Source organism: Pieris brassicae, chromosome Z, assembly GCF_905147105.1.
Source record: "Pieris brassicae chromosome Z, ilPieBrab1.1, whole genome shotgun sequence".
NCBI classification, from domain to species: Eukaryota; Metazoa; Arthropoda; class Insecta; order Lepidoptera; family Pieridae; genus Pieris; species Pieris brassicae.
In genome coordinates this window covers 903,148-920,529 of record NC_059680.1, presented here as the reverse complement: position 1 = coordinate 920,529, position 17,382 = coordinate 903,148, and the positions used below count along the sequence as shown (strand labels likewise).

The following is a 17,382-nucleotide window of genomic DNA, read 5'->3' as shown; positions in this document are numbered from 1 at the left end:
ATTACAAAGTTACATCAACGTTCATCTGTCACCTATCAAACTTCGTCAACTATTCAGCTCGAACTGTCAAAATAGCCATTGCAAAATATATTTCGTACCAAGATTTCGCAGGATCATGTTGTATATGACATTATTAAGACTTTAGGGTATAATCAGGAGTCGAAACTCTCTTACCTGATAAAATAAAAAAAAAAAGTATCCTAAAATTGTGTTATTATGAATCAATTATTATTTTTACCAATAAACAAAGAAACTCCATCAAATATGCCTAATTGCCACCAGAAGCACAGTAATCATTATATAACAGAATCGTTACTGTTGTAGAATTAACATTACAATATTTTTTTACGGTCACCGGCCGTATGTTAAAAAAATCAGTTTCAACGAAACAAATATAATTTCAGTGTCGGTTGCCAAGAGACAGCGCCCTCTATATTTTTTTACTCTACACCACCAAAGTTAAATTAGATTAATATTAGTTAAAAATAATCCTACATATTATGAATACGAATTGATAATTCACCAGTTAAACACCTCAAAGCACAACACTTAGAGGAAATGAAATTTATTCGGAAAATGTGTCAAAGTCGATCGCTACTAAAGCATAATCGACAAAAACACAATAATCGACAAATCAATTAATATTAACCACGTTACATTTCAATATGTCGATGATACACAACTAAAATTTAGGCATTTTAAAAATAATGCTTTAGCTGTGGTGCAATTATTTTCTTAATAACCCACTCGGTATAGGTTTATCTTTGAATCATTATCTTAACACCTTCTATGTCTAATCCAATAGTAAATTATTACTAAAATCCTAACCACTGAGCCAGCAGTAATTTAAACTAATAAATCATACATTATATCCTAAGTCCTATAAGTTTTGAAAATTAATATTAGCTTCAAACTAGCGTGAGTTTGACAAGGTTCTACACGCATACCCCCGTGATTTGTATGAAGACTCGGCACAAAACTAATTTTTTTTTATTTCTAAACGAAAATTTAATATTCGGCTAAAAACGTAGTATCATCTTACAGATGATAGATGGCGCTCAAATCAATTAGTAAAATCAATACTATGAAAAATCTGCCGTTTAGATATTTGTTTGAGCTAAATTATTATTACGTAATACATTTCAAATTTGAGAATGGCAGTTGACATCTGACAGACGTTACCTGTAATAATCAAAATTGTTAATAAAGAAATTTGTCATTATGAAATTTAGCAAAATCTATCATTTTTCATGTGGTGGTTAAATTGACAGTTCTCGGTTGTCAGATGTCACTATAAAATTAGACATAAACTATATTTTATGCGTCAACTGTCATTGTCAAATTGTAAATGTCAACGCATCGTTCGCAATTTCCTTAACCTCAATTTCCATAATACAAGGAAGTTTGATACGGAAACAGATAATATTAACTGTATGTAAATAACTTACAAATCTTTATGATCGTGAATGTCGGAAGTTTAATTTTAGAATATTGATTGTTTTCCATTTTGACATCTCCCATATGAACTTTAAGTGAGGGTTTTCTACCACAATTCTTGAACATATGAGAATTGTGTCAACTTTTCAAACTAATCCCATTCCCATAAATCAAATGACTGATACCATCTTGTCTTCGAGGTTTCAATTGAAACCCAAAATTATTATTAAAATTCGATTCGTATCGGCTTACGAAAGATTCAGAAGAAAATGCCGCTGCCAAAGTTGCTTCGGAACTTGGTACAAAAACGTCTGGTTCAGACAAAGCTATATTTTAGATTAACCTAACTAATCTAGCGTTTAAAGTGAAATTGTGCTTTACAGGTACGAGCATGTTCGTTTCAGTCCGTTTTGATTTTGGTTTGCAATTTGACATACATTTAGTCTAAAATAGGCCATTTGACATGAAAAGTTGAGAATATATAAAACATGGCTTTATCAAAAATGTCACAGATTAGTTGAATCGACTGTGTGTAGTTTATAAAAATGTCAAAAAGTCCAATTATAATTGACTTTCATGCCACGTGACACAAAGGGCCTGTGGAAGTTTAAGTCCTTCGGGGACTTTGGTCTACATATTTTTGTAATTTAGGAATGATGGCACGGTTAAGCATTTGAAATCTGTTTACAATCATGACAAGTTCGACGCCATTTTGTTTTAAGCGTTTATACTTAACCATAGGTTTATTTGAATTTTTAAAGGCATTATTAAAAAAAATGCTAAACAGCCTATAGAGACTAAATTTACAATTTAATTAGGTGAAAAACTAAACTTATTTTAGTCAAATGTCATTATATTAGTTATATATAACTACATTAACTTCAGGTAAGTGTAGTCAGTATGTCAAAATCCTACACATTTTTGACATACAGGAATCACTCACCTTTAGCGCACCTTCTCTCCATATGTTAAAACATGGACAAGTTCACTGACTCTTTAGTGAGCTTAAGTAATAGGGATCTTAATATATTTGCAATCCCTAATTTTAAATTACAGAGTAGCAGAACTTAAGACACATCTACTGCTTCATGTCAAGACTTCCTTTTAATATTGCATTGGATATTCTTAACCAAAAGTTCTTTAGAAACAATATTATTATAAACTCATTGCACAAATTACTAACACTACATACTTAATTTGATGATTTTAAGTAAAAAGTCAGCGAACTTAGTGAAGCTAATTTAATTACAAATCAATTCTTGATATAATTTAAAACGACAATGTTAAATGTTAAATATTTAAAATTAAGTTATTTGTGACTAAGTTAAAATTAAACTATGTATCGACAGTGGTGCAAATTTTCATATACATCTTTATGTAGCAACAGTAACTTAGAAAGACTACTGAACATATCTTGAATGAGCTGGGATTGAACAATTCCCTAAGTTTAAATATGATGACATTTAGCGGTAAAACTAACAAATATTTTCATCATTTTTGGAATTGTGTTTGATTGGACTATCCTTGGTTAATTTTGCCCGAATTTTATATATTATATAAAAAATCAGCACCACTATCATTAGCTATGGGCAAACAGCGCAATTTCGTCAACCCAACACTCAGTTGATGAGTTAACTCAATTTATTCCAAGGGGCGCAGGGCGCTTGTCACTTAAAGATTATATTATATTTCTATTATATCAGATAAGGCTAATATTGTACACTTATAAAAACTGATATCAACTGTCTGAATTAGTTAGCGCAAAAACATATCTAGAAACAACTAAATTTATGTCAAAGCAAGACGTTTGACATTAACTAAATTTAATTTGAACTATTGGAAATCAACTTTATTATGAGCAAAACTTGAAATGAACCAAACGATTTGAGATCTTACGCCCGTATTCCACTAAAAATTAAACCGAGAGTTCCCGAACATTGCTCAAGCTATGATTAACTTTGGAATACGGGCCATAAAGGGGCCGGTCAAGTATTACATAAGCAGTTTTACTAATCAAAGCAAAGCTCTGAAAAACAGTAGTATGCAAAAATGCATTTCGCTTTCACGTCAACAGTAATTATTTGTAAATACACACATTATGTGTAAATAATTACTGTTGACGTAATCACCAAATAGGACAATCAAAGAACCGTCCCCATAGTGCTTACGTAATACCCTAACCCTAACACTTCAATGTAAGTGTTAAAACAAAAGATTTTGTAAATTAATACATGGATACACTTAATTGTATTTGCACACAACACTTTGGGAACGCAAACATTGCCAAGGTCAAAGAAATCATTCGATAAACTTTCACTAAGCAATTATTAATGTTAGACGTCCCAGAAATTATAATGCCTACATGAAAATATTTGAGCAACACATTTTGCCGGAAAATAAATGGAATACATACATAAGATTTTCCTTTGGGGCGGGTCGGCCCCACCGTAGGCCAAGGGGACCAGCTCCGCACGCGCACATCCCTAATTACACTGAAATTTTGCGTCACTAAACAACACTAATTCACTAACTGTTATAGTCTTTATCACAGCGGTCGTCGTGGTCCCAATATTTATGACTCCGCGGCACATCACTAACATGCCTCCTCGTCTCCATCTCACCACTATTTCGCCTATTTAATCTCTGCCTGGATCCATTCTTGGAACGTTCGTCAAACTTCTTATCATCCCCGCGTTTATCATTAAATTTCGTATCATCACTGCGTTTATCATTAAAGTTAGTCTCTTCATAACGCATGTCATCATGTCTCTTATCATTAAAGTTAGTCTCTTCGAAGCGTTTTTCATTAAATTTAGGGTCATAATTGTCAACGGACTTCTGCACTTCATTATTGACTTTCTCTGTTTGCACGTTAACACTCATGTTTTGTATGTATGCCCCATCTCCTTGTTGCAAATAATAGTTCTCCGGATAAACCGGAAACTCTTGATAGTTCGGTGGTGGCACGTTGGGGTTAAAAGTTGGTTCCTTTTCCTCCTGTCTCCACGAGTTCAAATCGTATCGCTTAGTTAGACTAGGCTTCCAATCGACCTCGCCGCTTGGATCTGGATGCTCCTGTCTCAGTAGACCGGCTCCGGCACCCAAGATCGGTCTCAATTTGGGTTTAGTATCATCTTCGATGCTCAAATTTATGTTTTCCTTCTTCCAGGAGCCATATGACACCTCGGAGAAGTTCTCATCGCTTGTCAGGTCTAAGTGTGAGGCGTAGAACTGTTGCAATGTGTTCGGCAATGGTAGGAATTTGTTTAAGCAGAGATCAGACGACAGAAGGAGCCAGATGATGCTTATGGGTGGTGGTGTCAAGAGTCTAAGGCGTATGGATATCGATAAGTCATCTAACTCTTGGGAAAGTATAGAGAGGAGCTCTCGGCCATTTTGCATGAGCTGAAATTCACAAAATTCATTTGTACCGGCTTTATGATTTTTGTTATTCATGGAAATGTAATTTGTATACGTTATTTTATCATTGTGATGGGACAATCCGTAGGTGAACAGCAGGGTACAGCAGGATGAACAAACTGACCAGAACATGGCGAAACATAAACGTGTCGAATACTGTTTTTAAGTTGAATTTACCTAATCAGAAGTAGAAATAACTAAAAAAAAGTGTAAATATTTTGCGAAAGAGAGACTGAAATCCACTTTAGTCACTCAGGGTCATTGACCTCCTCAATAACAATATACAATAAATTTCCGGAAAATTTAAAGAATGTCAAAGGAATTAATATACAGTGCAAACTGTATATAACGACACTGATAGGACTGCATTTCATGGCGTAATAGAGAGAAAATTGTATAGATACTCCATAACTCCTACTTATTAGTCATGGTCAACAGCAGTCTACACATGGAAGCAATCTCAATTAGTTTGTATGCATGATGGCGACAGTCGAGTTTATTGCGGGCTAAGATAACGCGACAAAATAACGTACACAACAGCGCAGTTTTTACTAATGTAAGCAACTTAAAAAGTACATTATTACGCAATTGTTGACGTTATTGAGAGTGGGTGTAATGCTATGTAGAGTGTATCATTGTATTGAAGACAAGCTAAACCAACAACCAATTTGGACGCTGTTTGGAGCCTTTAGGGAGTTCGTCGTTAAATTGAAGGACGTTACGGTATACGAAATGTTATCACACCGTTAAATATCTGACTGATAGACTTATTCTTTATATTTCTTTCAAGGGGACGGAGATGAAATTTTTAAAGACAAGGTTCATTTATAGCGTAGGCATTTGGACTGTAGATTTGACAGCAATTGTAAATAGCTTTGACATTATCAAAATTGATATGACATTTGCATGTCTGATTGTGCAAATATTTGTAGTTGATCTATCTAATTGTACCGCCTATCTTGACAAATAAACGATTATTATTATTGATACTCTATGTCGCAACAATTAGCTATGACTGCTGCTGCTGCTGCTGCTAATAAAGCATGCCAAACAACATTGCTCCGTCTACCCAAGGTCCTTATTGTAACAATTATTATAACAAAAGCTTTGACTTTTCACCGTTAGCTTTTCCCAGACGAAAACTCAAGGAATAAATAAAATTAATTGAATTGGTCCTCCTGTCCTCCTGTTTTTAGATTAGCAACATTTTGAGATTTCTTTTTATTAACGTAGATGTTTTATCGTCTTAACAATGTGGCGTGAATGAAATGTTTCTTCTGGGTTTGTCAAGGTTAAGCGTTGGTTAGTGTGGTGTGGGAGGTGATGGGTGTCTGTTTTCACGTTTAGTGGGAAACTATTTTTTTTTAAATGTTAAGTGTCTACTGGTGTTGTATGGCAAATGATGGGTGTTCGATATGTAGGAAACGATATTTTGTATTTGTCAAGGTTAAGCGTCGGTTGGTGTGGTGTGGGAGGTGATGGGTGTCTGTTTTCACGTTTAGTGGGAAACTATTTTTTTTTAAATGTTAAGTGTCTACTGGTGTTGTATGGCAAATGATGGGTGTTCGATGTGTAGGAAACGATATTTTGTATTTGTCAAGGTTAAGCGTCGGTTGGTGTGGTGTGGGAGGTGATGGGTGTCTGTTTTCACGTTTAGTGGGAAACTTTTTTTTTTAAATTTTAAGTGTCTACTGGTGTTGTATGGCAAATGATGGGTGTTCGATATTTAGGAAACGATATTTTGTATTTGTCAAGGTTAAGCGTCGGTTGGTGTGGTGTGGGAGGTGATGGGTGTCTGTTTTCACGTTTAGTGGGAAACTTTTTTTTTTTAATTTTAAGTGTCTACTGGTGTTGTATGGCAAATGATCGGTTTTCGATATGTAGGAAACGATATTTTGTATTTGTCAAGGTTAAGCGTCGGTTGGTGTGGTGTGGGAGGTGATGGGTGTCTGTTTTCACGTTTAGTGGGAAACTTTATTTATTTTTTTAATTTTAAGTGTCTGCTGGTGTTGTATGGCAAATGATGGGTGTTCGATATGTAGGAAACGATATTTTGTATTTGTCAAGGTTAAGCGTCGGTTGGTGTAGTGTGGGCAATGATGGGCATACCTGTGTAGCAAGACTCCGATGTGCTCTTATGTCATCTGAAGCGAGTAGAGACCGCATATATTGAACCAACGGACCAGCTAAGATGTGAACTTTTTTCCCATTGCATAGACGAGCCTCTGAAATTAAAATAAATACACATTATACTAGTAATGCCCCCCGGTTTCACTCGCCTAAGTACCGATCTCGTGGTAGTGGAAAGTCTACTAAGTTCGACTATAGTGTATTGTTATCAATTTACTTAGTTTTTAATGACTTCCTTGCAGATTATTAGATACACATTTGCATTCATAATCTAATCTAGATGGCGCTGTGCATGTTTAAAACGCGATAGCAAAATGACGTACTAGAAATATATAGTGTATGAGATTATATATTTATGTAGAAATTCTAAGTAGAAATTCTTAGCAATTTATTAATAGCAGCTTAATACGGAAGTATTTAGTAATGTTCAATCTAATTTAAGTATATAAGTCAATTGAAAAGGTATCTTTAGATTCCTAGAAATTCGTAGACAAAGACGTTAAAATTGTTTAAATCGGTTAATTGTTAAAATAGAAGCCAAAACTGATTCGCAGTTTTTCCCAACTTCTATTTAAATGAAAATAAAAATTTTAAACCTACCCGCAAAATAATCTCCCATCAGATTCGCAGCGTTGATCAAGTATAATGGATTCGCACGTTCCAGCACTTCCAATTCTGAAAAACGTTTTATATATTTTAAACTGTTTATTGCTGTGCCTATTTGGCATAATGAATATGAATGTACCCTCATTATTCTTAAACACAGTGTTGCAATGACTCTGAATCTACCCTCATTTTTAAACAAATAGTATTGTAATGAATGTGAATCTACCCTCATTTTCAAGCAACTAGTACCCATATTACTTACTTGTAAATGTCGCCTGCATAATATTCAGCAAGGATGCCCTTAGCATCCCCTGCCTTTGTTGTCTTGTGAAGGCAGCCCCTACAGTGGCCAACTTCCTACTTGTCACTGAACTTTGTAAGGCCGCAGCGCGAAATGTCGCGAATGCTTGCCTAGAATTTATATTATTATAAATTACCTAGAAGTATCCACTTTGGTCTAAATAAAAAAAAATGAAAAAAATTATAGGACAGGGAGGCAAACAAGGCCTCGTAGCACCCAAAAAGGGCAGCCATCGCAGCCCATGGATTCAGTTCAGTGTGTGACCACTGGCCAGCCTTTTTAAATTTAGCATCTGTACCAAACGGAGCCTTATCTGATGTTGAATGACACCGTCCAGAAGGCTCGCTCATTTAAGGTGTACTCTTGAAGGACCCTAAATCGAATTGGTTCGGAATACTTTTTGTAAGTTGGTTCGACATAGACAGCGTTTAAAGACAGCTATTGGCGCCTAAGAACTGTCTCAAAACGTTTAGTTCTTGGACGTCGAGGTGATGATGGATTCTACTATGAAGATTGGCAGTGATCACATTATGCGACATGCCGACTCTTACAACCCTAGATGTAAAGCATTTTTAAAGTTTTGAATAAATGAATATCACTCACTGTAACCTCGCCTCGTCCGGACACAACTCCGTGACGGAAGTCTCGAAATGTCTCAATTTCCTGTTAAACTGTATGCCGTCTTCACCTGGCGTGAATTGTTCTAGCTAAATAATAAAGAAAAGTACGTCAAGTGTCACTCTGATAATATATTTTCATCAACTGTCATTTTGAGAAATAAACTACTTTAACTGTCACTATGATAATATACTTTCATCAACTGTCATTTTGAGAAATAAACTACTTTAACTATCACTCTGATAATATACTTTCATCAACTATCATTTTGACAATTTAACTAATTCAACTGTCATTTTGACAATTAAAATACTTCAAGTGTTCATTATATAACATATACATAAAGCTATTAATTTCTAACCAATTCCACCTCATAGAGCAAAGGACGTCTGATAATATAAATGCCCATGGACATATGACTTATCATCTAATAACTTTTATCCTGTGGATTTATTTAAAGATTCTTAACTACACTTTCACACTAGAATTTTATGAAGTGTCTAACTAACGTTAAAACAAATTTTATAAGCACCAAGAAAACTCACCAGTACTAATAAAGATGCAAACTGCTCATCGACTTTCAGCATCGCCTGTAGAGCCTCTTCATCACCAGAGGTGTCCACTTCATCATCAGGCTTCACCTCTGAAATCATTGCCACCGTGGTTTTAGCTGGAATGCAATTTATTATTTAATAATTAAAACTCGTTTTCATTTTGATAGTAGAGGAGGTAAACGATCAGAATGCACTGATGATAATTGCTACCGCCATCCATGGGCCCTCATACTGTCACATGGCTTGCAAGTGCGTTGTCTGCTTTTTAAGAAACAGCTCGATCTCTATTGTATTTCCAGTATGGCATATTCCCTATATGCCAAAGGATTTCCAAAGAAATTATGGGCTGGTATAATAAATACTGCATGTTATGTACTGATGAGAACAGAATTGAGTACTGATAAAATCAAAACAGGCACAGATGAGGGAACCTAGTCAGCGTAAGATAAAGCAAACATCATTCTACAAATGTAACAATATAGTTTTGTTAAATTAGGAAGATCCGAGAACGTATCTGGAAGCTATGAGGCATGAAAATTCATCAGAATGGAAAAAGGAGATGAAGACAGAGCTGAACGAACACTAACAGAAAACAGAACATGAAAATATTGTGGAAAGGCAAATGATTGTAAAGTAATTACTAGTAAATGGGTTTTCAAAATTAAGTATATTAATGGGGTAAAGCAATACAAGGCTACTAATCCGGGTTTGATATTAATTATATGCACCAGTGGCAAAATTAACCACTTTTAGATTGTTTGTATCTGTTGCAACTATGTTAAACTTATCAATCCATCAAATTGATGTTACTGGAGGTTTCTTTATGGGGAAATAAATGAAGATGTGTACTTCAACTACCAGACGGAGCATTTAGTGAAAATAATAATGTTGTTAAACTACATAAGTCTTTATATGCCTCTAAAAGTCTTCTAAAGTCGTCTGCCTTTATGTAAAGAGAAATGGAAAATAAAAACTTATATCTTTTTATATGTAGATGATATTTTGACTTTTGGGATAAAGTGGAACAGTGTAAATGAGTTTAAAAATATGTTATGTAGAGAATTTTAAATGAAGACCTCAGGTTTCATATCTGATTTCATTGGTAAAACAAAATTTGGAGAGTATTTAGAAAATATTTTGAAACATTTTCATATGGAAAATTGTTAATACCATTGATCAAAATTTTGTATGTAGAAATGAAATAAAAAGTCAGATAAAGGTACAGAAAGCTTATGTAGCCAAATAATAGGATGTCTTATTTATGCAGTGTGTGGTACAAGCCCTGATTTATCTATATCCGTGTTAACTCTTAGTAGGTATCAAAACAAAGCTAGTAACATGTTATTGTCAGCATTAAAGAGAGTGCTAAGATATCTTAAACATACATTAAATATAAACTTGTTTACAAATGTGATGATAAAGGAAAACTAATTGGAGACTGTGCTGCAAACTGGGGTGGAGATTTAGTTGCCTGGAAATCCACCACAGTGTTTTGTTTCATGCTAAAATTGTCTAATTTCTTGGTGCTCTAAGAAGCAATGTTCAATTAGTTTTTCTTCAGCAGTTGGCTAATAAATTTATTAAATATTTAAATTTATAAATTTATTAAATTTCCAAATGAAAACATGTGTCCAGTTACCACGCTGTGTGATAATCAATCCGCTAATAAAGTAACTAATACAGGGTCTATTAAGAGACTGAAACATATTGATATATGTTACAATTATGTTAAATAATTAATTAATAAAGGAAGGATAACTCTGACTCTGAGTATGAACCCGGTAAGTATGAAGATGTAGAAGAAAGTTTACAGGAAACTGTTACAACTACAAGAGAAGTTAGAATCAGAAAACAACCTGATCGATATGGTTTCAGTAGCTAACAAAATTTCTGTCTTCAAGAAGCTGGAAATTTAAAATTGCAGGAGGACATGAAAAGGAGTATTGCCAAAAAGCATTCAAGGAAGAACTTCAATGTTTTCAAGACCATCAAGCTTGGGAGTTGGTTGATGCTCCAAATAGTGGTTGTGTGGTTCAGTGTAAATGGGATCTAAAGAAATAGTATGATATGGACGGTAAAGTTTTATATTGGGCGCGTTTAGTGGCATAAGGTTTCACTCAGAGACATGGTGTGGACTACAATGAAACATTCTCTCCAGTGGTTCGATATTCCTTATACCTTAAGATTATTGAGGTATAAGGCTATAAGCCTTGACAGCAAAGTTATATTTTAAAACAACACACTTAGATGTAAACACAGCATTTTTAAATGGACATCTTGAAGAACATAGTTTTATGCAAAAACCAGGTTGTTTTGGTGTTTTAAATGATGGTAAAATCATTAAGTTAAAAAGGGCCATTTATGGATTAAAACAATCTTCAAGAATGCGGTATAAAAAGGTTGATGACCATATATATAGCATTGATTATGAAAAATCTAAATATGAACCTTGTTTATTTAATAAGAGAAACAATAACTGTGTAACTGTAATTGCTTTACTATTTTTAATGATTGTAATGAAGTAAAAATCGGAAAAGAGTCTTTAGCAAACAATTGTAGTCTTAAAGATTTAGGTACTATTAAACAATGTTTGGGTATACAAGTTGTGTTCAATAAAAATTCTGTATCATTAGACCAAGAGGGTTATATAGACCAGTTGTTAAGTAAATTTAAAATGTTGGTTTGTCACACATCAAATACACAAATAGAATGTAAACTGAATCTCAGTATAGATAACAAATGTGATATTACCATACCATATCAATGCCCAATAGGTGGTTTGATGTCTTTGTCTCTCTGTTTAACTCACCCTGATATATCATATTCTGTTAGTTATATGAGCCAATTTAATAATTGTTTTACTTAACACTAGCAACATGCTTAAAGAATTTTAAGATATTTAAAGAAAACTAAACATTATGCTTTATAATATGACTCAAAACTTAATTCTGAAATAATTGGTTGTGTTGTTGCCGATTGGGGCAGTGATGTTATTAGTAGGAGGTCAAGTAGGAGCTGCAATATCTTGGGAAAGCAGAAAACAAAAGGTTGTTGCACTGTCTAATACAGAGGGAGAGTATATAGGGATCTCAGAGTGTTGTAGAGAAGCTATTTACTTGAAAAACTTGCAATGTGAAATTACTAACAATTTATATACTATTATTCTGTAAAATGTCTAGAATAGAATAAAAACAATAAATGAAACTCTAAAAATTTAATGTCAAATCATTAGGGTCAGATATAAGATGTGTAGAATTAATACACTCACTACAAAATATAGAAAAAGACATACTTAATATAGCGGAAGTCAGGAACTTCCTGACTTCCCTTGGATGCAATATTGATGAACATGATAACTCTATCCTATGTTATAAAGGAAAAACGCCTGGCTTGTAACGCAGTAGGTTTTGCCATCAAGAAAAAACATAAAAGAAGCATTATAAACTTCAAAAATACATAAATGGACCTGGCTATCACCAGATGGAAAAACAAAAAATAAGGTAGATTTTAATCTAACAAACCCGAAAAAATAAAAAACATAGAAGTTCTACTAGAGGAGAAGATTGGAAGAATAAATTACTTGTGTTATTTTTATATAGAGTGGGTTTATATAAAAATAGTAGTAGTAGTAATAAGTAGTAGTACACCTAGCATCATCCAGTGAGTTATGTAAGTCACATGTATTGGTTAAGTGTCTTTCAATAAATTAGTTCAGTTTGTTCCAAGTCAATCAACAGTCGCACATTGTTTCATTAATAAAATTTTAAATAAACAAAAATAATAATACAAAATATATATTTGATGATATTCTATATCTATATCTACTATATTATAATGAGGAAACATTTGTGTTTCTGTATGCATGTTTGTAATGTTTTCACACAAAAAACCACTCAACCAATTAAAACAATTCTTTCACCCTAGGAAAGCTGCAGCATCTTCAGTGACTGACATAGGCTTTACATTTTCAAAAAAAATAGGGATCCCTAACAATAATGCAATAATGTAACCAAGGTGTATGTAATGTTGTACAGTATTATACAATGTAGATACTGATATATACAAAAATGTTTTACCCAGGGGCTATAAGTATGTTGGCCTATCCCGAGTCGGAACTCCAGAACATCAAATGTTGTGTATAAGGAAGTTATGAGACACTGAACTTCTGCAGATAAATCTCTTCCCTAATATTACAGAATAAAGTTTGCATTTCAAAAACTACCTGGTCTGAATAAAAAAATTCTTTCATTACTTACTTAAAATCAAGAGTTTTTCAATAGCTGTTTTGAAATTTCCTAATGTAATAAATAGTAATAAATGTCTGACATTCTAAGTAAATGATGTTACGAATTTAAAAATATATTAGATACGATATATACGTTGTAAAGTAAAATCTACATATTTATTAGATTATGAATGCAAATGTGTATCTAATAATCTGCAAGGAAGTCATTAAAACCTAAGTAAATTGATAACAATACACTATAGTCGAACTTAGTAGACTTTCCACTACCACGAGATCGGTACTTACGCGAGTGAAACCGGGGGGCTTTGCTAGTACATAAATAAAAATGAACCTCATAATATGTTGCTAAGCAACTCCAGGACTTTGAAACCTTGAACTCTGAAGAAGGTTTAAATGGAGAGAAAAATGGGAACACACGGGAAGCCCTAAAAACTACCAAAGTTTTTATTCAGGAACAGTCTCTAAGCAAAATATTCTCATGTTGGTACGATTTAGAATTTACTAAAAATCGAATCGAAACAAAGTTCGTGCTCAGCTATTTAACATAAAATTATCCAATATCTGGATGCTTGACACATACCTGTTGATCGTGGAGTCAACTCCGCCAGAGTCCTTGCAGCATTCATGTCTTCTGGGTCTTCTCCCGGCTTCGTCTCCCTCAAATGATGTCTACCAGTGTAGCCCCTCCCACGACCGCTTGACATTATAATCTGAAAGTTAAGATTCAGTTCTTTGAAATCACTATTCTCTCTCGTACCGAGGGGTATAGAGGGTGACATTGTGGCAGTCACATAACCAAAAAAACTTAAAAAAAAATATATTATGGAATATATTCCATACAGATACAGGTATCACTTATTCCACGTCATGAAATTTGTAACGCAGACATCCCTACTTCAGCAAAGAACATAGAGGGTGTAGCGAGCGAGCGAAAATGCCGATCTCATAAAACCTTTGTAACCAATTAAACAAAATGTAGATGTATATATATTTTCATGGACTGGTGAAAGTTGCCACCACACACACAGTATACACACACCAGTATCACAATTTTATATGGATCTTGTGGCATTAGTACATTTCACCAAACATTCAGTCCTGTTATCATTCACTGGACACATAAACAAGTTGTTTTGGAGCAGATATTGAAACTGATTTTTAGGTCCAATGCAATTTCCTTCACTGTACTCCCAACAATGCTTCAATCAATCTCAGACTAAATTGCATGTTGACGTCACAAGGCCACAGCTCTTTGAACCTCTAAGTTACTACGCCTATTTTATCATCATTGATAAGTGGAATGCATATGCCCATCAAAAATGAGTTCTTTTTGCTTACCAAAGCATTCTCACTCTCTCACAGCATGATCACTTATATTATCATAATTTACATTTACTACTAGTTATCAAATCAAGGGCATAGGGAAAGCAAGCAGAACTGGGAAGAATGCCAGTCTTTTTAATTGCTTAAAATCCTAATAAACAAAAGTAGAACTAAAATCGTTAACCATCTGGGTAAGATTTATAGTTAGAACCATATGTCAATTACCATATTGCCATAATGACATAAGGACAACTAAGTTTGTTTAAAGTTTTGATTCTGAAACTTGCAGTATGTCTTGTCTATAATTCATTCACCTTTGTTACTGTAGTAATTTACCAAAGATTCAGCAAGCTTTACTGGGTAGGATATCATACTCTTTGCATAACATATTTATTTCAGTATGTGGAACATAATCAATTTTAATTTGTAAATATGTATTAGTTTAATAACAAAAAATTAACATCTCATGCTTGAACAACAATGGTCTTAACATCTATAACTAGTCAAAGTTAAAATCTTAATTTTCTGTGCTACTGAATTCTGAACGAACAATTAATAAACATAAGTATATTGAGACAATACAGACAGTAAAGATTTAGTATAATTTCAATGTCATACTTTGACTAAAACTGTCTAAGTCTATACTTGTGATAAAAAGAGAAACTATTAGTGTCTCTGTATAGTTTTAATAAATAAAAAGACAGGAAATTTCAAGCATTCTTTCATCATTTGTATTCTATCCCGGAGTAACATAACCTATATATATTTCAACAACCAGTTAGAAGCCTCTCAGAGAGCCAAATATATCCATAGCCAAAATTGAATTATCAAAGTATGGACTTGTTATTAACTACACATTGTTTTCACACTTAAGGTATAATTGCTTTCATGATTTGAATTTAAATTTATTAGCATGGTACATTTAAAGAATAAGGTCTAGGCCTAATTGTTAAACATGAGATGCCCAACTGGGATATTGTGTGTTCAAAATGTATCTCTGTGCTAAAGGTTGAACTTTCTTTTATGTGACTCACTATTAAAGTGGAGGAAATGTATGAACAGGACCAACAGCTTATCAGACACAGAAAATTATAATCCATGCTTAGAGTATATATTTTTACAAGAACAACTTTATATAACTACAGATAAAGAAAAATATTAAAGGGATAGTCACTAGTTTTTAAGTTATTCAGTGGTCTAAGTAGTATTAGAAGCAGGAAGCTGTTATGCATGTTAGTGTTGAGTCATAAAGACCAGCTCATTCCTCAATAAAACCTGTTATGCTTAGAACTTGAGTGAAGTGTTAGTCACTTTTAACGTTTTTTAATGTTTTATGATATAAAGGCCTACTCCCCTACCATAATTTGCTTAGCAGTTCATGCGTGTAATAAAATCAATTCTTTTTAGGATTAGCTTACTGTTTTGCAAATGCTGTTTTAGGACAATTTTCTAACTGTGCAGTTTCTTAAAAACAATAATATTAACTGTTTATCACATATATCATCACAATATCTTTAAAATAACTTGCATAAACACGTAGATATTTATCCAAATACGAACAACAAACGGAAAATGACAACGCTGAAACGTCATTGTAGGTCAATGGACCGTTTTGAAGATCACTTTAAAGGGACTTAATATACATCAGAAAGGCTTTAAAAGTATCCTGCATAATTTATTTATGATAATTTTGCAATTTTACGACATTTGAATTTATAATGCCGGCAGAAAGATGGGGATTGTTAGATACGTGTTATTTATAATATAGAAATAACATATGTCATGAAATAGATTCGGAATTATATAAATTTTCTAAACTTATATTTAATAAAGTAAAAACTTACCAATTTATGATTACAAAAACAACTTTGTTTTATTTATAAGTTATTTCGTGAGCGGTTGACAAGCATTTCACTACCATATTTGATAGAGATGTGCGTTTGTAGAAACAGATTAGACAGACCAACTTTTAACCACAGGTAAACAATTTGTTACCGATGTGAAATGATAAATGAAAATGACGAGCAAAATGTCAATTTATCGGTTTGCAGTCAGGCTAATTCATCAGTCTAACATTTTTATGTAAAATATACCTTTGATGCGGAAAATAATCGCTTTAATCAACCAAACACTCAAGAAGCAAAAATGTGATGATGTTATAAATTACCACTTCAGTTTAGGTTGTCGATAAACTTACTCACTTAAGCACATTAATAAAAGGTAACGTTTTATCAAAGGTTTTTCTCCTAGTTATTTATATTTTTTTGCATTCTTAACAATATAATATTATCTCACTTATTAATAAAATGACAATAAAATTGCAGTGTCCTTTTAGCGGCAAATTTTTTGTGAATGTGGCGTTTATAATTTTCCTTTCAAATCTTCTGATAAGCAAAGAATAGTCTATTTTATGTAATTTTAAAAACTGTTATTTATTTATTAGTGGCCACAGAACTTACACAAAATTATATTTTCGATTCTCCTAAGTTTTCGGTTTTAAACTTAAACTTTGTTAACTAACAAAGAGCCCGCTAAAACACTTCCTTCTACTTAAGCTAAGTTGGTATCAGTTCCTGTGACGTACCCTACTTATAAAAGATACGTCTAGATTATCATCGTAAAATTACAAAAATACACATATATTATATTTCAATCAAAAATAGTTTCGGACTGACTAAACTCTAGGACTGTATTAGTAGGCGATGACATAATATTTACAAGGATGCTAAATCATCGTCTTTTCGATT

General features: G+C 33.2%; 1 protein-coding gene across 2 annotated transcripts; it reads right to left on the bottom strand.

Moving 5' to 3' along the window:
* Positions 1-60: 60 nt before the first annotated feature.
* On the bottom strand, positions 61-16,568 carry LOC123718501. 2 transcript variants are annotated; one of them, XM_045675070.1, is made up of 8 exons: positions 16,480-16,568; positions 13,893-14,022; positions 9,058-9,182; positions 8,498-8,601; positions 7,856-8,004; positions 7,588-7,662; positions 6,967-7,082; positions 61-4,842 (listed from the first exon to the last, which is right to left on the bottom strand). In XM_045675070.1, exons 2-8 carry the CDS (start codon positions 14,014-14,016, stop codon positions 3,964-3,966), a joined length of 1,572 nt encoding a protein of 523 aa, XP_045531026.1. In that variant the 5' UTR covers positions 14,017-14,022; positions 16,480-16,568; the 3' UTR covers positions 61-3,963. The 2 variants fall into 2 exon arrangements, with proteins under 2 accessions (XP_045531026.1, XP_045531027.1); XM_045675071.1 differs by having other exon boundaries at positions 9,058-9,155.
* Between the last annotated feature and the right edge of the window lie 814 nt (positions 16,569-17,382).

Coding starts and splice junctions, on each gene's coding strand:
- LOC123718501 (XM_045675070.1), bottom strand. CDS start 14,016: ATGTCAAGCGGTCGTGGGAGGGGCTACACTGGTAGACATCATTTGAGG. Junction 9,183..13,892: donor GTTGACTCCACGATCAACAG/GTATGTGTCAAG, acceptor ATTGCATTCCAG/CTAAAACCACGGTGGCAATG. Junction 4,843..6,966: donor ATCGGAGTCTTGCTACACAG/GTATGCCCATCA, acceptor TGTGAATTTCAG/CTCATGCAAAATGGCCGAGA.